The sequence below is a fragment of the Engystomops pustulosus genome, chromosome 2 (assembly GCF_040894005.1).
Source record: "Engystomops pustulosus chromosome 2, aEngPut4.maternal, whole genome shotgun sequence".
Lineage (NCBI taxonomy): Eukaryota > Metazoa > Chordata > Amphibia > Anura > Leptodactylidae > Engystomops > Engystomops pustulosus.
The window spans coordinates 206,022,666-206,048,299 of NC_092412.1; the positions used below are offsets into that span (position 1 = coordinate 206,022,666).

A 25,634-nucleotide genomic window follows, 5' to 3' on the forward strand; every position below is an offset into this window, starting at 1 on the left:
ATTAACCCCAAAACTGCAGATTTTATGTGAGCATCTCCTAAATGTTATACACTGGTCTGTAACTATAATAATATCTGATACTCTACATCTCTCTCTAGTTCTTGTCCTATTGGAGTAAAATCATTTCCCTGTAAATGGTAGATGCCGTATCCCACACTTTTATACATAATCTGCAGATATTATGTGAGTATCTCCTGAATGTTATACACTGGTTATACATCTCTCTTTAGTTCTTGTCCTATTGGAGTAAAATCATTTCCATGTAAATGGTAGATGCCGTATCCCACACTTTTATACATAATCTGCAGATATTATGTGAGCATCTCCTGAAGATGCTCATATATGTAAAACCTCCATGGGTATGTAGGAAATATGCTGTGGCTATAGTTTCAGCCAGATAAGAACATTAGACTTGTATCTTGTAGCAGGATTTATTTGTTGTGAACCTAATCGGGCAGCTTAAGCCTTGTCCGGGTGCACATTGGAGATAAATGTCGAGCTCTCTGATTCCCTCTACTTGTCTTCTGTTTACAGACATTGTTTGCAGCATCTAAACTGAAGGTCTTTGATAAGTTGAAAGATAAAGGTGCGCTGAAGGCCATGGAAATTGCGGATAAGATTAATGCTTCTGTACACAGAACTGAAAGGCTTCTAGATGCTTGTGTTGCCCTTGGCCTGCTGGAGAAAACTCATCAAGGTGAATCTTAGTGGTAATTTATTTCTATGTAATGTTATAGTCTTGAAGACCTTAAAATGCGAAGGAGAAATCTATCAGGATATGGTAGCTTTCCGGTGTGCAATTGATTTTCACAAGGGAAACGAATATTGCTAAACTTCCAAATCGTTCCCCTCTGCGGCTGAGAGTACAGTTTAATTTCTGATGCCTGGTGGCTGATATACAATGGCAATTTGTTAGATCTGGATCCTGATATGTCGGACTATTGTTGTACACTATGTTCTCTGTGCCCTGTGGTCAACCACTGATCTCCCGCCCATGATCATATTCACTGCAGCACCCAATAGTGGCGCTGTCTATTACTGTGCTGTATGTATGTTTGGGGCCCCTAAATAGCAGTTATGCCTTTGTGCAGCTCGGGTTTAAGGTCCCAAATCTTTATTGTACTCGTGTCAGTCGGCTTTGGGTCTGGTGACCCAAGTGACTGAATTCTGGTGTCCTCGCTGAGCTTGCTTTGAACATCGTGGGCATTCACAGTGCGGCTGTGGAGTTGATGTCACTGACCCCTGACCCCTTTCCCTTCCGGAATCTCAGGATCACCATAACTGACACAGGCAAGGTAAAAAGCTTCGGGATCCCAAACCCAAGCTGCACTAAGGCATGCTGGCACTTTAGGGGCCCCAATGCTACTGGCAGGTTTCCTTCCCAACCAAAACTTTCTGGCTCCCTTGTGTTCCGTTTCCATGTACAGAACTGTGTGAGGGCTTTTTTTTTCTGCGTAACAAATTGAACTTCATAGGGACAGTATTTACTATTCCATGCTGTGTACTGGGAAGCGGGAAAACCATTCCAGATGCAGTGATATTGGCCGATTTCTTGTGGGCTTGTACTTTACGGCTGTGTGCCCCAAATGACATGTCTACTTTATTCTTTGGGTCGGTACGATCACAGGGATACCAAAGGATTTATTAATGTTTTCATACATTTACAAAAATTAAACCTCCTGTGCAGCATTCTTTTTTTTTTTTTTAATTTTGCCATCTTCTGGCGCTAATAACTTTTGCATACTTAAATGTACGGAGCTTTGGGGGGTGTTTTGTTGTGGCTTGAGATTACTTTTTCAATGCTACCATTTTTAGGACTGTTCTTGCCTTTTGATCACTTCTCTGTATGGCATTATATGGACATTTACTACTCATGTAATACAATGTGCCACTAGCACAGTGTAACAAATGCCCAGAAATATAGTCAGGCGATGAAGCAGCAGTCTGTATTGGAAAAAATAGTGACTTTATTCCACCATAAAATTGCAACGTTTCACCTTATCATTAAAGGCATTTTGAAGCACCCGGTTTCCTTTATATACGGTGCTGCTCCACATCCATTGCTTTGCAAATGCCCAGAAATGATACAGTCTTACAAAGACCAGAGGCTGTTATGGTGACAGATCGACCCTCCCCAATGACATCACGGGGAGTGACCATCAAAGCCAAGATGACCGCTTTATCAGTTGCGATCGCAGGGTTAACACCCACAGTTGGCGCTAGCACCGATTACGGCTGTTACCGGTGGATGTTTGCTGCATAGTGCAGCAAACGCTCACCGGCTAGGGAGAGGGCTTAGCCCGTGAGCCCCTTCCAAATAACTGCAGGCGATGTGTGACGTAAGGGGTTAAAGGACATCTACAATCAAAGTCCAGCATGATAACATTTAACTTACTCATAGATACAGGCGCCGTGACTGGTATTTATCTTATATTTGTTATCCATGGCCTCCTTCCTTCTAAAAACAACTTTTCAAATTATGCTAATGAGCCTGAAGGTTTCAGGTTTGTGAGGTGCTACCAAAACACCCTTCATGCTGTTACACTGTGCAGGAGCACATTGAACCCTCCCCCTTCTCCCTCAGCATTTCCCCATCCCTCTGTCTGTAATCTGACACAATGGGAGGAGGGAATTGCCCCTGAACAGCCTGTGAAGCTACAACACGGAGGTGTTCTGGTAACACTTCAGGTTCATTAGCACTGGCAACATTTAAAGTTGATTTTAGGAGGAGGGAGGCTGGATTTTTTTTTTTTTTTTTAAATCGCTTTATTGGCACAGAAATGAAACGGTACAGCGTAAAAAAAAACAAGGTGCATTTGCTGAAGGCTATCTGGATCTTTGAGTGCCCCTGGTTTATCATGCTTGATTTTGATTTGGTAGATTTCTTTTAGGTACTGTTTAGGGCAGTGATGGCGAACCTTTTAGAGACCGAGTGCCCAGACAACAACCGAAATCCACTTATTTACCTTGAAGTGCCAACATGAAATTTTAAGCAGTAACTTACTGCTACCTGTTCTTTCACATCTTTCAATTATATTGGCGGTCTGAGGCCACCAGTTAAAAGAAGGAGGGCAAATTCAGATTATCATTGTAGCTTCTTTCCAGGGTCTCTCTGTACAGAAAGAATGGTCGGGTCCAGTATGACGACCTCCAAAGATAATGCAGTTCTGTGAAGACCTTCTCACTTTTCCTGCATTTCCAAACGGTCAACGAAGTGTGGAATAAGCACTGAGAGCAGCATCTCTGAATCTTCCTGCAGGCCCAGGAAAATTAAGTGTTTAGTGAACTCTGTCCTGGGGTGATGGCCTGAGTGCCCACAGAAAGGGCTCTGAGTGCCACCTCTGGCACCCGTGCCATAGGTTCGCCACCGCTGGTTTAGGGGTTTTCCAAAACGAAGTAACTACAATGTAAATTAGTGTATCTGACCTAGTATTAAGCCGTGCCTACTGCCTACATATTTTGGTCCAACCAGAGTATCTTTCAAAGGGAGTCACAGTCTCCTGTTTGACTAAAGCCCCATACTGGAGGTATAATTACATAAAATTATGGAAGCATGGCAGACACCACTCTTGTTTTCAAGTTCGTTGTAACTGATGCCTAGCAGATGATGCCTAGCAGAAGGACTTCCATTTACTATCAGCATTTAATTTCCATTGTCCTGCTCCTTATTGCTGATGTCAACTTGGTGGGAGGTAATGCTGCTTTATAAATATTAATATGAAATGTATTTGAAACAGTTTTCGTATGTATTTCATGGTGTTAAGGGCTAATAAACAGTGTTTTTTTTCCCTTTCCCTTTGGTCGGAAGTGAATTCCTTAAACAAGGCTGAGGGCATAGTTGTAGCCGGGAGCAGCTGCGGCACTGTCTGTCTCTTCATGACATTACATTGTTATCTTTTGTATTTAAATGATTTTCAGGGACACTTTTCTGCTGTTGTGTAGGTGGTTTTAAGGATGTTATAGATAACTGCTGTCTAAAAGGGACCTTGAGGGGAAAAATATCCATGTTAACAGGTTCATATATGGAAGTGGGTGTTTTTAAACCATGTTGCTCAATAATAACTTTGAGCGTTTTCTTTGGTGGTTAACCAGGTAAATACATTTGTATTGTATTTCCAGTCTATATCTTGTTCTCCTATGTAGACTTGATGTGAGCCTACTTGTGACTTTCTACTTGAGAACTACACAACCTACAGAGATACGGTTACCAGTTTATATATATTACATACATACACCAGTAGCCTGGCATTTATGGGGTATCCCCTTCCACTATTCATCTGGTAGTAATCCGGTATTAATTATGTACTGGTATATACTATGACAAAGTGGGGCACATTCCTGACTATTTCTGATTTGCGCCGGATTTAACATGGTTTTTTTGGCGCACACGAACGGATTTTGGTGCAATCGCGCTGACTTTCATGCGACACAAATCGGGGGGCAAAGCTGTCAGACAAATCGACTGATTCGGACTAAGAGCGGGATTAAAAATTCAAATTGTGCCGGAAGACATGAACTCGCATGCACCGGGAAGAAGATGGTGAACTCGGGCGGACCTCAGCGGGGAAGCGACACATGCAGGATATCGGGGATCGCGACAGGACCGGGTAAGTAAATGTGCCCCTGTGAGTCAGAATCCGGTTAGTGTAAAACGTTGTAATCCTGAAAAGTGGACCATTTCACCATATCTTTACTTAAAACTGTACATTGTGCTAATGGTAATTCTTACTAGAAACTTTAATCCAACACTTTTAATCTGCCTGTTACTGTTTGAAGGTACACGCCCTGACAATGTCCAATCTTTGCCTTACTTGTCATACTATATTTGGGAACAATCCTTATTAGGGGGAATTGAATGTAACCAGAACTGTCTGGGGATTTGATAGGTCTTCTTTAAAGGCTACATATACTGTAGTTTTGGGGCAATTATTTTTATTCTTGCACTGCATCTATTGTAGGGGTAAAAATATATATATTTTTTATTTCACTTTGTTGGTCTCCAGTGCACAGCAACAATCATTTAAGCTATAATTTGATCCGACTTTTCAAAAATCGGCTGAGATGAGTATAAATAAGTCCTTTGAAAAACACAAAAATGACTTCTGAGCCATCTTCAGCTTCTGTGACAGATTTTTCTGCAAAGAGAACAGGTCTGAGGTCAGCAACACTCCTTTAGGCTATAATTCAATCAGAAAGGCCATAAGTTGGCTGAAATGAGTGTTAATAAGCACTTGGAAGACAACCTATATGGGATGATCATGAGAAGTAGCATCTGCTACTTATCGAAACATTAAAGGGGTCCGAATGCTGCAATCATTTTATAAATAAAAAATATTATTCACCCCATAATAGTTTTGAATGCAATTTTATTTTCAGCAGTTTTATCACTGTGTACTGCATTATATATAACCATACAAGTGTTTCATATAACAAAGAAAGCAATACCATGTCCTATCACTACCCATTCTGGAATGAATTTTTCCTTTTTGGTTATAAAGAAGGGGAAGTTATGTGATTCATTTTGTGCTTGTATGTAACCTCATTACATGCTGTTGTCTGGAACATGTTGGGAAACTCATTGGCTCCAAGGACAGCGCGTTAAACAAAAAGCCTAGGAATCAGACCTTCAGCAGGTACAATTGTGTTCTTTATAAATGGCCCAATGCCAGTTGCTTTCTCCTAGTAGGTCTGTGAACACAGGTTTAATGGTATATTTATACAATCATCTCGGTCTTCCATTGTTGTAAGTATTTGTGTTCTGTCCTTTTAACTGTCCTTTTAAAAACTCAATTTCATGGGTATTGGAAATGACTTTCTCTTCTCATTTTAGTTTACAGAAACACAGAATTGGCCAATATGTATCTGGTCTCTGATGCTCCGTTCTCATTCCATGAATATATTAACTACTCCAATGATCATTTGTGGTCCCATTTTACACATCTGGATTCTACAATAGTAGAGGGAAGAGGCCCCCATCAAACCCCCCATAAGAAGACCTGTGACGGCACACATGTAAGAGGACATGGCTTTGTATTGAATCTACGCATTCACCTAAATTATTTTATTTCAAAACGGACGTGTCCGGAGACTATCCTGTCCTTACAGAATTGGGACAGCTTGTCTATACACTATAAGCATCAACGGCAAAAAAATAGTGCGCTGTTTGACAAATACCAACACATACACTAGGGGGCAGTTATCATTTCTGACTTTTTATTCCTGTTCTTCTTTCCCTGGTTTCCGGTTTTACCTTCTGTCATTTTACAAACACATGCAACACACTTGTAGACTAAACGTGACAAACCAATGAGACTGCTGACAAAAATAAGACAAATAGATCTTAAAGGGGTCCTCCGGAGATTGAAAAACATGGTTGCTTTCTTCCAAAAACAGCGCCGCACCTGACCATGGTTTGAGATCTGTAAAGCACTGTGGAATTTGATGGTGAAATATAAAGATTATTATTTGTGCTGGTATTGCATCTCCGCTGTATAGAAATAAATGGAGCTTAGTTGCAATGGTCATGGCACCACATTTGGAAGAAAGCAGCCTTGCTCTCCAATCACTGGACAACCTCTCTAAGTTAGGTGCACACCATAGAATCCATTGAAAATTGTGGGGAAAAAAACATGCAATTGATATTGGTCCCCTCTGGGTCCAGTGTATTCATGAGTATATTGCTTCCATTGCTTCTCCGCTTATGAGTATTACTTTCCTTATTAATACATCCAGCTCATGTGTCTGTGTCCATTGCTGCAATGGAAACTGGTAAAATGCCATCTCACACAAGTAATTCTTGTTTATTGTCTCTTCACCACTAGAGGGCGCTCAAGGATTCCTCTATTAAACTGTCTCTTATAGAAAAGTTTGGATATTTTTAACTTCACATAAAATAGACATGATAGAATAAAATGGACTGTAATGTTAAAGGGGTTGTCCACTTTTAGCAAATTATTGATATTGTCTGTGTAAGGAAAAGTTATACAATTTTCCAGTATACTTCCTAGATCTCTGCTTGCTGTCCTGCCATAGAAAGCTTCTATGTTTACTTCCAGTGAACAGGAATCTGTCCATGGTCATGTGATGTCACCCAGGTGCACGACTCGCGACACACAGTATTACATAGAGTATTCAGAGCTAACGGCTCGTACACCTGCATGTCCATCACAACACCATGGTCAGATTTCTATCCACTGGAAGTAAACACAGAAACTTTCTATAGAATGACAGCAAGCAGAGATCAAGAAAACAGTGAGGAATTAATACAGACACTATACTGAATATTGTATAACTTTTCATTGCACAAGCAATATCAATTATTTGTTGAAAGTGGACAACCCCTTTAAGTGTCTAATGCTGAATGAGACGTCTCTCTGTCTTTCTACTGGTTTATTTAACTCCAGAAAAATGTGCAAAACTTTTGGTGAATTTGTGTATTTGGTGGCCCTCACCTTGCATTAGACTTTAGCCCTTTTCATGTAACAGTCATAAAAGTGTCTAAAAGCCTTGCTAGATATGGTGCGTGGTATTATAGACAGTATTTCGGAAATTTCTGTCAGACATGTTGTGCTGTGCAAACTGTGTTAATAATCTTAATTCTGCTGCTTATTACAAGGGACCTGAAGTCGAGGAGCGCTGCATGAGGGTGAATCACTGTACGCTTAAAATTACTGCAAGAGACATAGTCACCGCATTTGACCTTTCCAAGTACAGTTCTGCTTGTGATTTGGGAGGTAAGAATACCAGCTCTACTCTTTGATCCGTTTACAGATGTTCTGATCCGTCTCGCATCATTTGTATTGTAAGGTTACAAAGTTGTTCAGATAAAAGGAAAGACAAGCTAACCTGTAAGCTAGGGCTCCGTTTGTTGTACTTGGCATAAGAGAAGTCGTCAGCAGTCACTGACCTAATAAACCACTACCAGATAAACACCTTACAGTACATGTTTTTTTCATGTTCACATGTGGTGGCATCATCCAGAAAATCATGGAGGTGTAGAGTTTAACACTGAAGTCGAGCTCTCAGAAAGCCTCCTCTTTAGTTCTCAGCACCATTCACTAGACCATTGGAGAGCTGGTTATGATGTCCCTGGATGGAGGAGCATAAATTACAGTGAAGTAGACATTATGAGGATTATGGGAAGCGCTAGACTTTACGGCTGAACTCCCCACCTCCATAACTGTATACAATAAGTTTACATCTCCCTTTATAGGAAATCTACCGTATGTTTTCATGCATTGTGAACCATACATACCATAAGAATACTGTAGCGACACTGATGCAGAAACATATCTTGTTTAATCCCTGATCTGCGTGGTTTTGCTCAAAAAAACAATTATAAAGCTGGGTTGCATGTAGACTGCCGTTCATAAACACATTACACGGAGCTTCCTGAACTGTCCAGACAGGACTAATCGACCTGAGCTGGATCACTCATACACAGCAGCTGGGGGAGGGTGCAGCGTTTGATTACTTCTGCCTGTTAGGAACAACCCAGTGCTTACATCATTCTCTGGAGCAGTGCATATTTAGGGTAAGAGGAGAAGCGCCGAGCCATCCACAGGATCGCCAAAGCCTCATTAGCATAGTTTTATGATTTTCTTTTTTTCAGAATAAACCATTCAATTCAGGGATTAAACAAGATATATTTCTGCATTAGTGTAGATACAGAATTAACTAGGTAATGCATGGAAACAAATGGCAGATTTCCTTTAAAGTTGTCTGGATGATGCCACTCCCTGGGTCATGAAAGAATCATGATCTGGAAGATGGTAATCTGCTTTATAACATACTGGTAGTGGTTTACTAGGTCAGTTTCTGCTGACAAGTTCCCTTTAATGAGACATTTATTGTTATTATGCTTTTTTTGCTTTTAATTTCTGATTACCTCTTCTTAGGATCCCCATCAATATTAGGATACATTCAGATCTTTTTTGCATACTGTCGGTGCTTAAGTTTTTCACCCACTAAAAAAGGATCCAAATGAATTCTAGAGTGTATTTATTCATAACTATGAATAAGACGGATGCGCATATCGTAAAACTTTGTGCATTCTTTCTTGTCCTGTGCGTCTGTGTCGTTGTTTTTTTTGGATAAATTGTAACCTGCTGTATGATTTTTGCACTTTGTGAAAACCTGTGCAAAGTTTAAACGTAAATTTTTTTTTTTTCCAATAATATGGGAGTCTTTGGACAACCTGTGCTTGTTATTAATTTAAAATAAAATGGGCCAAAATGTATACAAACGTTGTGTGCAACTGATAACAGATCTATAAATACATCTTTTTTTGTGACGAATTCACTGAAATGGGATGTGAATGCGTCATTAGAATGGGTGGAATGAGTTTCCTTGTACCACCTCTGATCCAAAATCCAGCAATTGCCACTTCCCAGGCCTGTGGTGTCACATCCATTAGTAATTTGGCCTGTTTATTGGGCACTTCTATGTGGATGGGGCTGAGCTGCAGTACCTAGAACACCCTCCATACAATTTTCAGCACTGGGCTGGGCAGACTGTGAAGAAACCACAACACTTGTCTGTACTTACACTGCAGCCTCCTCAGGTGGTTAATATTGAAACTAAGTGACAGATGCCAGGTGATTGGATAATATTCCCCCATCCTAAAAAAAAAACTGGATTTCTCCTTTAGAGGAAATTCACCATGAAAATCGAGCAAAATAAGCCAGGGACACTCACTTCTAGATCAAGGCACTGTGACTGTGGTAATCTTCTTATATTTGTTACCCATGGCCTCCTTACTTTTAAAATTATACTAATGAGCCTGAAGTGCCCGTGGGTTTTTACAGAACCCCTCTGTGCTGTAGCTTTACAGGCTGTTACAATGAGCAGAGCAGGTCTCCCCTTGCACTTCCTGCTGCTGCAAGATTGCGTGGCAGGAGAAGGGAGAGAGCAGGTGGTTGGGGGAGACACTTTTTACTCATTGTAACGACCCGTGAACTGGCAGCATGGAAGGGCTTTGTTAACACCCCAGAGCCCTTCAGACTCATTAGCATAATTTTATAAGTTGATATTAGAAGAAAGGAGGCCATGGATAGCAAATCTAATATTACCACAGTCCGTGCCTGGATCTATGAGTAAGTGCCTCTGGTTTACAGCGCTGTGTAGTCGGTAAGCCAAACCTCTGACTCCACAATTTCCCAAACTTCGACTCCAGCTCCACCAAAATGGTGTACTCCACTCTACTTCTTTGAATCCACAGTCCTCTTTTCCTGGTTACTCTAGCAGTGCTTGAGTGCTTTCTTCCCAGTGCCTTATTCTTCTAATATATAGCAGAGGAGCCCCACTCCCTAGCGTGTACATAAAGTACAGCACACGTTCATCTCAACTAAGGAGGGGGGATCAGGGATACATAAGTCAGGCCACATGCAGCCTATTCAGCCATGAGTTGTGGTCCGCACCCTGCTTACAGTCAGAGTCCAATGAGCACTTGCATAGCTGACGTACCATAACTGATGGAAGTGATCATTGGTGCAGGTGGCTGGGTATCGGTGAATGCAGCTGAGAAGTTCTCACAGCAACCGGGTCCTCTGCTGCCTTTCCTGACATGGGTTGTATGCGTCAAGGAGAGGCCACAGGAGAGGACCCAAGAGTGGTAAGTACTTGTCAACTGTACTATACTGCTCCGGAGTCCTCTCCTGCATCTGGCAGTTCTGCTCTGGGTCCTGATGCCGTCGCATACAACCAGCACGGGACACACAGAAGAGCAGCGAACGGAGGAGAGAAGAAGCTGCAGTGTGGTGTATGGAGGAGAAGAACAGCCAGGAAAGCAGCGGAGTATTATTGTCAGCTATAGGGTCTCCAGCATTTGTCTCTGGGGGTGTTCAGTATCTGCTTTGGGGGTATCCATTATTATTACTTGCTCTTGGGGTCTCCAGTATTGTTATCTGCTCTGAGGGTCTCCAGTATTGATGTGTGCTCTGGGCGTCTCCAGTCAGTATTGATGTGTGCTCTGGGCGTCTCCAGTCAGTATTGTTATCTGCTCTGGGGGTCTCCAGTATTGTTATCTGCTCTGGGGGTCTCCAGTATTGTTATCTGCTCTGCGGGTCTTCAGTATTGTTATCTGCTCTGGGGGTCTCCAGTCAGTATTGTTATCTCCTCTGGGGGTCTCCAGTATTGTTATCTCCTCTGGGGGTCTCCAGTATTGATGTGTGCTCTGGGCGTCTCCAGTATAGTTATCTGCTCTGCGGCTCTCCAGTATAGTTATCTGCTCTGCGGGTCTCCAGTATTGTTATCTGCTATGGCGGTCTCCAGTATTGTTATCTGCTCTGCGGGTCTCCAGTATTGTTATCTGCTATGGCGGTCTCCAGTATTGTTATCTGCTCTGCGGGTCTCCAGTATTGTTATCTGCTATGGCGGTCTCCAGTATAGTTATCTGCTCTGGGGGTCTCCAGTATTGTTACTTACTGCTCTGGGGGTCTGTGCTATTGTTGTGTGCTCTGAATGCAGTATTTTGTTGCTGGGTGATTTTCATTGTTGCATTTATAATTTCTGGGGTGGCGTTTTCAGCACTGTGGTTGCTGGTGCATCTCGGGTGCTGGTTACTAATGTGGCCCTTTAGTTGAGCATTATGACAATTTGGCCCTTGGACCAATAAATGTTATTCACTACTGGCCTAAATCCTTATATCAGGAATAGAACAGACAATTATAGGAAATTTGGAAATGTTTATAAATTATTGTATGTTGGTCCATTTTGTCATGACTCCGACTCCACAGCCCTGCTAGTTTATCACGCTTGATTTTGATGGTAGATTCTCTTTCAGTTATTCTCATTTATAAGAAAAGGGTTAAATCCATTCTTCAGCTTGAGTACTCTTTGAAATTGAACAAAAAGATTCTGCAAAATAACATCATGTAATTAGTATTACATATAACTACACAAAGTGCAATCTGTTTTTTTATGTTTAAGTTGATGTTTCCTATTTTTTTATTGCTTTTTTCTTTTGTGTAAGGTGGCACTGGTGCACTTGCGCATGAACTGGTCGGGACATATCCAGAGATAAAAGTTAATGTATTCGACCTTCCTGAAATTATTAAACATTCGTCGCTGTTTCAGCCTGAGAACTTGGATTCCCGTCGGCTGACATTTACTTCAGGTATTATTAACACTCCACCTGTGGGCAGCGGAGGGTAGTCACTAATCTAAATATGCCAGATTTGTCATGTACTTTAGCGGGTGCCCCTGGTTTATCATGTTTGATTCTGATAGTAGATTTATATTGGGGTTTTCAATCTTTATAGAGTTATTGTTTCATGTATAGTAGTATCACGTGGATGTGTGCGGGATGTAAGGTTTTCTTTATCCATGCATAAATCTTGAGTGGTTTGAAGAAAATGAGGAACGATCTGTTATCCGAAAAAAGGAAGTAGCAGTAGTCACCCTTTGTACATTTCCCAATTTGCTCTTTTTTATAACTATTTTTAACATCATGTAGAAAGATAAATGTACAAAACATTTTAACATATCCTTTATGTCATATCCATATTTTGACATCTTTTATTTAGTATTTTCAATGGCAACATTATCTTTTATTGCTTCACCCTTGTGTTACAAAGAGTGACAGGTTCTTTTGTATTTCGTGTTATAGAATAAGAATAATTACACAGTCAACAATATTTAAAAGGTTTATTGCAATACAAAAGTACATAAAGAGTTAAATAAAATGTTATACTCCCAACACGGTCAGCTTTCATTGATGAGCTCCGGCACACAAATTTTCATGGGCTTATCAATTTACAACACTGTCCAGCATCATTGATGACCTTCCGGCAGGTAGGGATCTTCACGGACTATCACCAAGCAGTAGAATGACAGGTATTGACAGGTATCATCAGGTTTGTTCTCCAGGCGTCCCACAGAGATACAAACCGCAACAGTATATAGCTCGCTTTCAAATCTGTTCTGATCTAATCTTCTAGTCTGCTCTAATCTCTTCTGTTCTATTCCATTGTATTCTCTTCTGTTCTGCCGCTAGGTGATAGTCCAGAGTTTTTATACCCTATGTCTGTGTCACCAAACTATGTGGAAAAACCTATGTATGCACATGTGTTTCTCATCATCCTCCTAATGGTATAGTTTCCCATGGAAGTGGCCAGTTTTCATTGGAGAGCAACCAAGGAGATGGACGCATCCCCAGAAATATGTGATACCTAACAGTGTCAAATGAGGACAAGCTATGTTGACTTAGTTCATGTAACCTTATTTCAACTACGAATGAACCCGTCTTTTAAAGAGCAGACATGTTGTATCTTCGACTCTATTTTGGTTTTCCATTACAACCCTTTTTTATATCAGTGGACATACATGATGGAGTATGTTTTATGTAGCAGACTACAGGTTTTTTTAAATCAACAATTTAAATTTTATTTAAACGGGAACACGGAGAGACGAAATGCACATTAAAAAGGCAAATAAGAATTGGTCTCGGATCCAATGTATAGGGACCAAAAAGAAGCACGTGTCCAAAATAGCATATATAGCCTGCCGTAGACAGAGTCATCTCCACATGACTGTAAGTGTAAATGTCCTCAAATTTGGAGCACAAAAATCAGGGTTATCAATTAGACTGTAGACCGTAACAAAATAAACATAAGCATTGGTATAAACAAAAAAACAAATACTCATAGACAGCAGCTGGGTGATGGCGCAGCGATTGATTACTTCGGCCAATCAGGGACAAATCAGGGACACATATTCTCGGCTTGTGTTGAGCGGGACAAGGCTGGAGCAGTGCATAATTGGGGTGAGGAGAAGCGCTGAGGCAGCCAAATGAGCTAGAGAGCCTCATTATCATAATTTTATAACCGTTTTTTTTCAATAAAAACCAATCAGGGATTAAACAGATGTGTTTCTGCATCAGTGTAGCTACAGCATTCTCAAGGTATGTTTGGTTCATAAAGCATCAAATCAAATGGTAGATTTCCTTCAACTGTGTGACTAAGTAGGAACTTGAGGGGCAGCGAACTGCAGTTTTAACCATTTTAACTTATCAATATTAGTATTTGTTTTGTTTAGGAGGTGACAAAAAACTATTCCATCAATGTAATATTTTTTTTATTACAAGAGCTGGCTCTTTTACTTGAACATCGGGAGCCGGCTCCCCTCAGTATGGCGATGGCTCGCCACGCCCCCTTTAAACCGATACAATCAGGTTAGAAGTGATGTGGAGTGGGGTGCTGGCTGGTCTGCGGCTCCCTATTATACATGTAATAGGGAGCCATTCAGGAGCCAGAAGAGCCAGCTCTTCTTAGTGAGAGAAGCCTAATGAGCCAGCTCGCTAAGAAGAGCCGGAATTCCCATCACTAAAACTGAAACTGTCAGATAAACTCTGGCGTCTGTAGTTTGTTTATCAGCAGAGGGAGAGGAAGCAGCTCCTGCAGTTCTGAGGTAATCTGAGGGGTATAGAAAATAATCTACTGCATATAGGTAACAAAGATAATATGCTAAGTTGTTTTACATCCCAAGAGCTATTGATTTTGGAAAAAGGAAAAAACTTTACAGTTACTCTTTAAGAGATCACAAAGTGTCCAGCTGGATACTGATTTATTGTTGTCTTTCTAAACATTTAGTAACTCTCTTTATAGGTAACTTTTTTGAAGACGCACTGCCTGCAGCTGATCTGTACATCCTCTCACGAGTAATACATGATTTGCCCGATGAAAAGCTAAACCACCTTCTGCGGAAGGTCTCTGATGCTTGCCATCCAGGTACAGTTGTATCTGCAGTAGATGTGTAATAACATTATCTTGAACTATATGTTGGTGAGACTTCTGTTCGCCCTTCCTCAGGTAAGAGTGGCCTGCTTATTGCAGAAATCGTCCTGGATGAAGATAAGAAGGTACCCAGAGGACTGCTCCAGGCTCTTACCATAAATGAAGAAGGAAAGCAGAGAAGTGGCACAGAATACAAGAAGCTTCTTGAAAATCATGGATTTAATAGAATACAAATTAAGACCACTGGCAATTTACTAGATGCAATTTTTGCTGTAAAAAGATAATTGGAACTTCTCTTAGGTGTTATAATATTAGGAACAATTTTATGTTTATACTGGTGGCAGTCATCTGTGCAATATATGCAGTGGGGAGCCGGCACTCGCAGAAGATGACATGAAAACCAAATCTTTTATCCACCAAGGCAGCGACATTTCAATTCACAATGAGTTTTCATCAAGCATAAAAATACAGGACATCGAAAATGTGCTGAGAAACCTAGACTCCGTGTCCTGGTGTGGTCCATCACAGGCATTGTGACGTCAGCCACATGCTGATGTTCTAAAGTGTGCGTCAGCATCGGCACACACTATATGATGACAGCGAGCAGCTGATGTCACGATGTCTGTCACTGACCACGCTGGGACACAAAGCCGATGCTGGTGCCGCGATTGATAGAAGAGGACCTGCCTGGAAGATGAGTACACATTTTGTTTTTTTCCTACAGGCATTATATTGGGGGCAGGGGCTGGCAGGCTATACACTATAGGGGGCTGGCAGGCTATACACTATAGGGGGCTGGCAGGCTATACACTATAGGGGGCTGGCAGGCTATACATTATAGGGGGCTGGCAGGCTATACACTATAGGGGGCTGCCAGGCTATACACTATAGGGGGCTGCCAGGCTATATTCTACAGGGGCTGGCTTGGCTGTACAGGGGGTCTCGGCATATACTCGAATATATGTGTGTGTATGTGTGTATATATGTATATATATACCTCCCATCAATGACATCAATTCTCATTGTGACATAATAGAGTTCTAAAACATTTAAAACTGTGATCAGTGATATAATTTAGTTATTCAATATACCAAAATACCATTCACATTCAATATCGCCATGTTAAGTGTTAAATATCATCTAAATCCCAGTGACTTATAAACAGAAGCATCTATCCACCACGTCTGCATTAAAGATGCAGTGCGCATGTGCGGCGGTTCCCATTGTTTATACGTCAAATGTTTGGTGCACATGAACGCCAGTTCACGTTGTCAAGGTAACATCATATACAACTCAGTCTCGCCATATGATCATGCCGCTGAACTACCAAAGAAGAGACCTTAAAGGGGAATTCCCATTCCAAATTAATGTCATTGTTTGTATGATAAAAAGTTAGACAATTTTCCAGTATACTTACTGTATCAATCCCTCAGTTTTCTAGATCTCCGAAGCTTTCTATGGAATAACAGCAAGCAATGTTTACTTCCGGTGGATACTTCCATTATAACACACATCTCTGATTACTCTCTGTTATATGAACAATGCACCTGTGTGACCTCACACGACCATGGTTAGATTTCTGTCCACTGGAAGTAACATAAAAGCTTCCTATACAATGACAGCAAGCAGAGATCTAGAAAGCTGCGAAGAATAGATTTTTTTTTTATTATAAAACAATAATTTGATGAAATCCAAACTCCCCCTGAACTATTCGATAAACTTAACTTCTTTTGTAGTTCAGCGGCCAGATTGTATGGTGAGACAGAGTTTTGTATGATGTTACCTTGATAACTTTACTTTAACTCGGACGTGATGAATAGATGCTTCCGTTTATTAGTCACTGAGTTTATATAATTGATCACTGTATGTGACAATGGGAAGTGATGTCATTGATGGGAGGTGTGTGTGTGTGTATATATATATATAGTGTGTCTGCTTGTCTTGTATTTTAATGCTTGATATAGATTCATTATGAATGGAAGCATTGCTGCAATGCCTTGGTGAATACTCCTTTATCATTTCATCTGCTGTGGGTGCTGTGGCTTCATCTAAAGTGCTGTTTGACGTGGGATCCGAACACCAGGAAGGATTATGAGACGCGGGCACCAAACATTAGTTATTAACTGAATTTTTCTGCTGGATTGCTGCGGTTCTTGTGGATGGGAAAGCTAGCGTTGTTATTTCACATTTGTGATGATTTAAGCAAAGAAAAAGGGATTTTCATTTTAAAGCTTTTTACATTTGCAACTGCTTATAGCAAGAAATAAAATTTGTTGTCGACCTTCTTACACCTCAGAATGTGCATTTCATAGTTAGCACCTACTTAAAAGTAGCATTCACCCTATGCAGACTTGGGCTCCCTGCACACATAGGAGTGCTGTTTTACCAGCAGACAATGGAACCTTGGTACATTCTTTCAGTCCGTCTGTCATCAGTGGGTTATCCATTGCCGAGGCGTATGTCCGCAGAAACCACTTCTGTGTCATCCTTGCCTGCAGATCCGCAGTAGAGAAACTGAAGGCTAGCAAATGATGTCACCGGCTTGTCCCAAACCCTTGAATGGTCTTATAATTGTGTTTCCTAGCAACTTATTCACACTTACAGACTGTGGACAATTGACATCCATGTGGCATCCGTATTTTCTCATTTCCATTGATTTTTATGGGAAGGCCTAAGCCACAAACACGGGCAGGAAATGGACCTGCGCTGAGTTTTCTACAATGTCTGCTTAGAGAGTCCCCACCCACAACCTGGCATTGTACGCTGTCCATCACTGAGTGATAGGAACTAAAACAGCAATAAAACTGAGTAAAATTGTCAAGTAAGGGGTTAAAAGACATCACTAAGGGATAGAAATTTGAGAATTTTCTTTCATGGGCAAACGCCTATTAAAAAAAACTATGTGAGGGCTTATTTCTGCGTAACTAATTGCATAACAAAGTATTTGTATTTCTATGCCTTTTACTGGAAAGCTGAAAAAAATTCCAAATGCAGTGAAAATTAATTTGCATCAATTCCTTGTGGGCTCAGTTTTTATGGAACTGTGTATGGTGTCATTTTTTGGAAGATGAACTGACATTTTAATTGCTACCATTTTGAGGACTGTCTGACCTTTAGATCACTTTTTATTAAATGTTACAATATGATGAAAAAGTGGCGTTTCAACATTTGCGTGCTATTTTCTGTTCAAGGCTGGGAATAACCATTATATTTTGATAGACTGGACATTTGAGGTACGTGATGATACCTAAGATGTGTATCATTTCACTTGTTTATTTTTATATCAGTTCTAGGGAAAGGGGAGGGATTTTATCTATTAACTATTTTTCAGACCCCTTCAGCTACTTTAACCCTAGGTTGTCTGATCCTACCATATACTGCCTTACTACACATTGTAATAGATCTGCAGACACAAGGCAACCTTACAAAGACCCAAGGCTGTCATGGCAACAGAACATTGCTCCCCGATGACGTCAAGGAGCGCGGCGTTCAAAACAAACATGCCGCCAGAAGCTTCACAATCAAAGGGTTAACAACCTCCATCAGTGCTAGCACCAATCGCAGGTGTTAGTGGTGGGTGTCTCTGTGACAGGGGCTCACTCTGATTTTTATATATTTTTTTTAACGATCCATGACATCATGGAGTGTTAAGCGGTTAAAACATAATTTAACTGTGTTTTCTCACATCTTTGGGAAGCTGAATTCATTTCCATAGCCTCACCCAGGCCTGTCTACGTCCACAACTGTTTTGAAGCAAAAGGCCTTTCAAATAGGACCTTCCTAAAAAAGCGAAGTAGACCAAAAGAATCTGAGAAGCTCCACAACATCTGGCGATCCAAAGAAATTCACGATTGAGAAACAGAGTCATTGGGGAACAATGGGTATCTGGTTTGTTTTTTAGTATAATAATTGAGACTTTTTTATGTATGTTAATTTCTTTTCTCTTGTAATGCTCTTGTTTTTCCTGTCCTGGCAGGTGCAACTTCTGGTGTTATTTTTGAGACATTTTGTTTCAAATGTCTCAAATCCATGTGGAAACAAGTCATGTTAGGGGCTTTTATACAGGAGTGGAGAACTACTCTAAAGTTTGGACACATGCATTTGAGGAAATGGCGTGCAATTTTTTATTTAGAACTCTAGTCACGGCAGACTAGATAGATGACACGGTAGATGACAACATATGAGGGTGCAGGCTTGCGTGGCATTTGCGTTGCGTTATTAAACACATCACAGAAACAAATTGTGTTACATGTTACATTGTATGTAGCTGGTTTTAGAGCATTTTTCTACATTGCTGGAAGTGTAAGCAGCTGTGAAAAAATTATAACAGCTGCTTACACTTCCAGCAATGAAAAACACACACATTTTTTAACCAGCTTAGTGCTTTTCTGCATCGCTTTTAAAAATGCACCCCAAACGCAGTGGGGCAGATTTACTTACCCAGTCCATTTGTGATCCAGTGGCGCATTCTCTGCGGTGGATTTGGGTCCAGACTCCGGATTCGGGATTCATTAAGGCAGTTCCTCCGACGTCTGCGCTAAAGTTTCCCGGAATGCATTCAAGTTCATCGGCCGATTCCTAGTGAAGGTAAGTGCAAGCTCCGCAACACTTTTTTTTTTTAAATGCAACGTTTTTTCAGAATCCGTCGGGTTTTCGGTCGGCCACACCCCCCCATTTCCGTCGCGTGCATGCCAGCGCCAATCGCGTGCGCCAAAATCCCGAGGCAATACAGGGAAAATCGGCGCAAATCGGAAATATTCGGGTAACACGTCAGGAAACGTGAATCGGGCCCTTATTAAATGACCCCCAATGTGTGACTGCACCCAGAAATTAATGTAATTGGCAACAGAACTAGTGATTTTGTGAAAACAAGCAAAATTTAGAAGTAACCAATGAATTTCAGTAAATAGTGAATGCAAAAAATTTTAAATAAAAAAAAAAAAAAACATAGCCCAAACTTTCAATGCCCAGCAGGTTTATGTGCAAAATTTTAAACATTTAAAGCATGTAAACTAATTAAAATTTACGTGTTAAAACACGCCATATACTGCCATATGCTGTTTAATGCCATTGTGTGGCAAGTAGCTTAGCAGCTGTACTTCAATAGTGCAGACAATCCTTCCTCTGCACCTGCCCTGGACCAGGTGCAGATTTTCGCCTGAAAAGTTGCAAAAATAGGAAGAAAAAAAAGATGCATAAGACACACGGCACAAAATGCAGACAAGGGTGTACAGCTAAAGTCTCAGTGAAAAATAAATAAAAATTAACTCCTTAATGCTCACTGACGTATATATCCTTCAGCGAGCTGTTAAGGATGCACGGATGAGCCCTCTTCTTACAGACATCGGGTTTGCTGCATATTGCAGCAAAAGGCCAATCGCTGACAACCGGGTGTTAACCCCTTTATTGCCAGTGGTAATGACACTGGCGGCACATGTGCACCGCCATCTTGGTTGAGATTGTTGCTCCCTGTGATGCCCCCCTGAGGCTGTATGGACCCGACATTGTAATGAATGCTATATGAATACGCCATAGAGTAATATTGCAGTATATTGAAGAACAATCACCATCTAGGGTTAAAGCACTCTAGAGCAGTGGTCCCCAATTTTTTTTTTTTTTGCCGGACTGGCTGCAAACATAAATTTTCTTCCGGGAGCGATGGGTGGGGGAATTTGGTCTGGTGTCACAATTTCATAGCCAAATTTGTATGTTTGCATTCCCCAACATAACTGCCTGTGTGTCCAGCTTATTTGGCCCAATTCCTGAAGAAGCGCCCCTCCCATTAATATAGTCCCCTTTGCTGCAGCATGCCCCCTCCCATTTCTCCTTTCCTTTAGCTGCCCACACCATCTCCTTCCAATGTCCCCTTTCCCAGCCCATCACTGTCAAGAAAAAAAAATCCAATACTCTCCTTCCTTGTTTCCCTGCAGAAGTCTTCTCTTTCTTCCAGGTATTCCGCAGTTCGGTGGTTGGGAAACACTGCTCTAAAGGGTCTAAAAATAGTAAAAAAAAATTTGAAATCTCCCCCTTCCCCTAGAACTGATATAAAACTAAATAAACACTTAAAATCACACACATGTAAGGAATCACTGCATCCTGAAATGCCCGATCTGTCAAAATATTAAACCGGTTATTGCCAGCGGTGAACTCCTTAATGGAAAATAGCGCCCAAATGTCCAAAATGCGTCTTTTACACTATTTTACTTAACATATAAAATGTTATAAAAAGTGATCAAAAGTCAGCTCATTTTGCAAAAATTGAAGTCTAACATACACCAACTATTCAGTTTAGAAAAAAGACGACTGAGGGGAGACCTCATTACAATGTACAAATACCTGAACGGACAGTACAAGGATCTCTCCAAAGATCTTTTTATACCTAGGCCTGTGACCAGGACAAGGGGGCATCCTCTACGCCTACAGGAGAGGCGATTCTACCATCAACATAGACAAAGGTTCTTTACTGTAAGAGCAGTGAGACTGTGGAACTCTCTCCCGCAGGAGGTTGTTATGGTGGACTCTATGTACATGTTCAAGAGAGGCCTGGAGAGAAAAAATATCACGGGTTATGGGGATAAAACATTTATTTGATTCTTAAAGGTTGGACTTGATGGACTTGCGTCTTTTTCCAGCCTTATATACTATGATACTAAGGTGGGGCTTCTGGAGGGATCACTGTGAGTCCTGGCTACTTTGTGAACTACTGTTACTAGGGGGTGCTGTGGCGGTGGTCAGAGTCATGATCTCATACAATCTGTTGAGGCTATACACTACACCCTGGTGGGTAATGGAACTGGTTACAGCCTAATGGTATTTACTGATGTTGGTTGGATACTTAAAGGGTACTTACCATGTATTGTGTTATTTTAGACCACCGCCACACCTTTGTGGTTTTTATGTGTAGTTTTTAATTGTTTTTTTTGTGGTGACCGATTAAATAAAGACATATATTATTCATTGTATATTGAGTATTTAACTTTATTGTAAATTTATGCATTCAATTGGGTATCCTATTTACTTCCATTGGTATTGTTTGTGTTTGTTTAAGTAGTAGGAGTTGGTTATTAGGTATTGGGTTATCTTTTCTTGGTATTCATTTACTGTTACTATAGTCACTGTGCATACTTGGGGGCATCACAGCTGCTACTCTGGGCAGGCGCTATGACAATTGGGGGGGGGGATCACTGTGACCAAGACTACGATTCATAACCGTAACAAAGTTTATACAGTTATAAAGTAACAATGAAAATAATTTTATGGTTACTATGGTTACTAACTCAGTATTAATACCCAGTGACAAATTGGCATGTGTTTAGACATCCTGTCTGTGTTTCTGCTGTGTAAATATTAGACCGCCTTACTAAATCTCTTAGATATTTTATTCTTTCACCTTTTTTGTAAAGTATCATGATCTTTGTTCTACATTATAATAGACATAAAAATTGTAAAAATGTGTAACTTTTATAGATAATTAACCTTTATATCTCACTGAAAGAATAATGAGTCATCAATACCTTTTGTGAAAAACACAGTATATCAGGCACAAATTAGTATTTGTATTCTAGGTGACAATGCATCAGGGACATGAGAGGGGAAAAAAAAGAAAGAAAATAGAGTTACAATTCATTAAGGCAAAACCATAAGCTATCCCTAACTCTAGGATTTCTCTTCCTGCTATTACGTAAAGTTTGACACCTTTGGTAAACTTAGCAATTTTGAAGTTACCATGTCGAAATGACTAAATGTGTCGCTCCCTCTCCAAGAAAAGCCCCACTTGTCCTCAGTTTTCGCCTTTGGATGGGCTGATACATCTTTGATAATACCTAGGCATTCACGTCTCCTCGGATCCCTCTCATTTATACCCCCTCAACTATGAACCCTTGCTTAAGTTCACAGAAATTGATCTTACTAAGTGGCAACCATTTACTCTTTTGTGGTTTGGGAGAATCAATGTCCAGAAACCCCCGGAGCCATAAGCAAAGGGGGACATGACTTTGGCATGGGGGGACCTAGAACGCTGGAAGTTTTTAATGTAGTTGTATTCATTTAATATAGGTGGGTTCTGCTTTGAGAGGGCAGAGTGTAGGGTAGGGTGGTACTATGAGAGGGGTGGGGCCCAGCAGTAGATATCACTTCCTGTCCTGGGTCTCTCTTCCTCTTTCTCTCACCAGAAGACCATGGAGAAACATGTCCCTCCCACCCGCCCTGTACCATTACTTCTCTACAACTGTTTACCTACTTTATGTGTAATTAAGAAAACTTTATTGTACATTATTTGCTGGATCGTGACATTGTGTATTTTGTACCATGTAATATTACTTTGTACTGCATAATGATGAGATAAAGTTGGTTTTATCCTTCTAAGCCCAGAGGAAGGGCGATCCTTCAGCCATGGGTTCCCTAGAGGTTTCCTCCACAGGGGGTTTTTCCTCTCCTGAGTGCTGTGGGATGACTCTTTGTGAGTCGGAGGTTAGCCAGTTTTTATGGTTGCCTGGACATTAATTCATAATGTATATGTTCATGGCTTTAGTTTAAAAAAGAAACATACAAATGGCAACATATATTTAAAAAAAAAAAAAAATGGGAGTCAGTTTTAAGTAATAAAGATTAGCAGGTTTTGCTATCTGTCACAGCTTTGGAGTTGGCGGCGGAGGAGTTGGGTGGAAGTTGCAGGTGGACTTAATTTTAACTCATAGAGGATGTTAAACCTCATGGTGGTGAACAGGCTGAGCTTTGGAAGTGGCCAGCCTGAAGGATGTCTTAATGGTAATGTCATCCAGGGGCGGGCACGGTGGTGAAGCACAGGAGTGAGGCTCTTCACAAGGGTCATTGGTGCCCTTAAAGTGGACTGGCTCTGCTAGAATGGCAAGCCCGAGCGTGCCGCCCCTTTATTGCTGCCTGGCCGGTGGGCTGTATGTCAGGCAGCTGGGGATCTCACAGTATAGGTGAATCCCATTCCTAGCAATTCACCCAACTCCTCCTTTAACTGTTTTAGTCTTGTGATTTAAATAAAGCTGTGGCCTATTTGACACCATACAATGAAGTGTTTTGTGTTTATTTATACCCGACACAGTGTTCCCCTTTTCTTTTGAGTTGTTATGACGAAGTGAGGGTCCATCCCATATCCAAAAGTCATGAAATTGACATCTTTCCACGATTGCTTTACTATTTTTAAACATTACCCATGGACATCCAACATACGTTTTTTCTGTCACGTCGTAAACTAGCACACCATTTTGTATGGGGGGATCTCCTCCATGACTTGTCATGAGGCCAAAGGGTACGGGTAGAGTGGGGCTACCAGCCTTTTACTGTAGAGCAGCCATAGGTACTTGTGTTCTGAATTTATATCATCACAGGACAGACAAACTAGGGGTTTATTCAGAATTCAAACTCTCTTCTACGCATCTCCTGGGCTTCTTCTGGTTGCCCCAATATGTTCCACTCTCTCTTCTGATATCCCCCATTTTAAAAGAGATCCAACAAGCGTGGTGGAAGTGTGCATTCAAACTTCGAATATTAGGCATCTAAGACCCCCTAACTCGGACTAGGGTCCGAGATATGGTGAAAATGGAACCCGCCCCTTGCCATATATAGGCATTGGGGAACCCCCAGGATCCTGGTTCCAAATATCACCAGCTGAGGCACTTTATCTCCTCTTTGGCTACTATCTACTCTCACTACAATTGTCTTGCTAAAGATCTACCCACTTACACCATCTCACTGCTATATGGCATACTGTTGGAAAGTCAGGGGACTCATAATTGTACTGTGCAGGGCTTGGAAGACAGCTCTTGGTAAAGAACTCTTATCGGACCAATGGTCCACAGTGTTTACCCTAGCGCATGTTTTGTGCTCATCCTGTCACCTACAAGAACTTAACTTTAAGATTCTTTCACATTGGTGCTGCACACCAGTCAAACTGAGACAAATAGATTTTCAAATATCAGTGTAATTCTGTCGTTGTAAGGGCGACACAGGTACTATGTTACATATTTGGTGGAGTTTCCCTCTCATTGCTCCCCTCTCGTAAGACACAAATCAACTATACAATGCTTGGACCAACTCCAATACGGATTTTACGCCAGAACAGGCCTTGCTTTCTGCTCTTACAGGACCCATCTCAAAAATCAAAAAGGGTTTACTGAGACATTTTCTGGTTGCCATTCCTCTGTGTTGGCAAAACTTGGCTCCACCATCTAGAGCTGACTGGGTTAGCTTAGGCTTCCCTAAAGACAAAATGTCCACAGTTGCAGTACCTTCATCTATGAGTTAGTGCCCCTGATTTATCGTGCTGTATTCTGTATTCCGGTAGATTTCCTTTTACAGAAATGTTTGAATTTCTCCTTTTTTGCCTTTTTACCACACATTTAAAGGAAACCTACCATTTAGAATGGTAGGGGTAAGCTGTAAGTACCGAGCACCAGCTCTGGGTGAGCTGGTGCCGGTACTTACTTTCGTTAGTGTTATAAACCGCGGTACATAGGAAATAGCGGAGATGTTGCGCGCACATACATCAATTAAAATGTTTGCTCGTTCTGCAAAATATGACACACTGTTCTGTACACCAAAGTATTAAAATAGTTATGGTTGTTTGACAGGTCAAATTGGTCAGTTAATGGCCCCAAGAGTCATTCTGTTTCATTAGCATCATTATAAAAGTTGATTGGAAAAGGGAGGAGACGATTGATAACTAATAGAAGGAGATTACCACAGTCACAGTGCCTGGATCTATGAGTAAGTGACCCTGGTTTATCATAATAGATTTTGAGGGTAGATTCTGTTTAAGAACAGCAAAAAAAACCTAGTCTTCATTATTCATTTCTTTTACTGTATTTTTTCATTAGCTATTTTAAAGAAAACATTGATAAGATTATTATCCATTTGAAAATATGTTTTTTT

General features: G+C 40.9%; 1 protein-coding gene across 2 annotated transcripts in view; it reads left to right on the forward strand.

Annotated features, from left to right (window-relative positions):
• Positions 1-17,885, forward strand: part of ASMTL (acetylserotonin O-methyltransferase like) — a 40,116-nt gene extending 22,231 nt beyond the window's left edge. For both annotated transcript variants that reach the window (XM_072137905.1, XM_072137904.1), the window contains exons 9-14: positions 535-697; positions 5,831-6,012; positions 7,616-7,733; positions 11,972-12,115; positions 14,604-14,726; positions 14,808-17,885. In XM_072137905.1, coding sequence (XP_071994006.1) covers positions 535-697; positions 5,831-6,012; positions 7,616-7,733; positions 11,972-12,115; positions 14,604-14,726; positions 14,808-15,016 — 939 coding nt within the window. In that variant the 3' untranslated portion in view covers positions 15,017-17,885. The remainder of the gene's footprint in view (positions 1-534; positions 698-5,830; positions 6,013-7,615; positions 7,734-11,971; positions 12,116-14,603; positions 14,727-14,807) is intronic.
• The last annotated feature ends 7,749 nt before the right edge of the window (positions 17,886-25,634 follow it).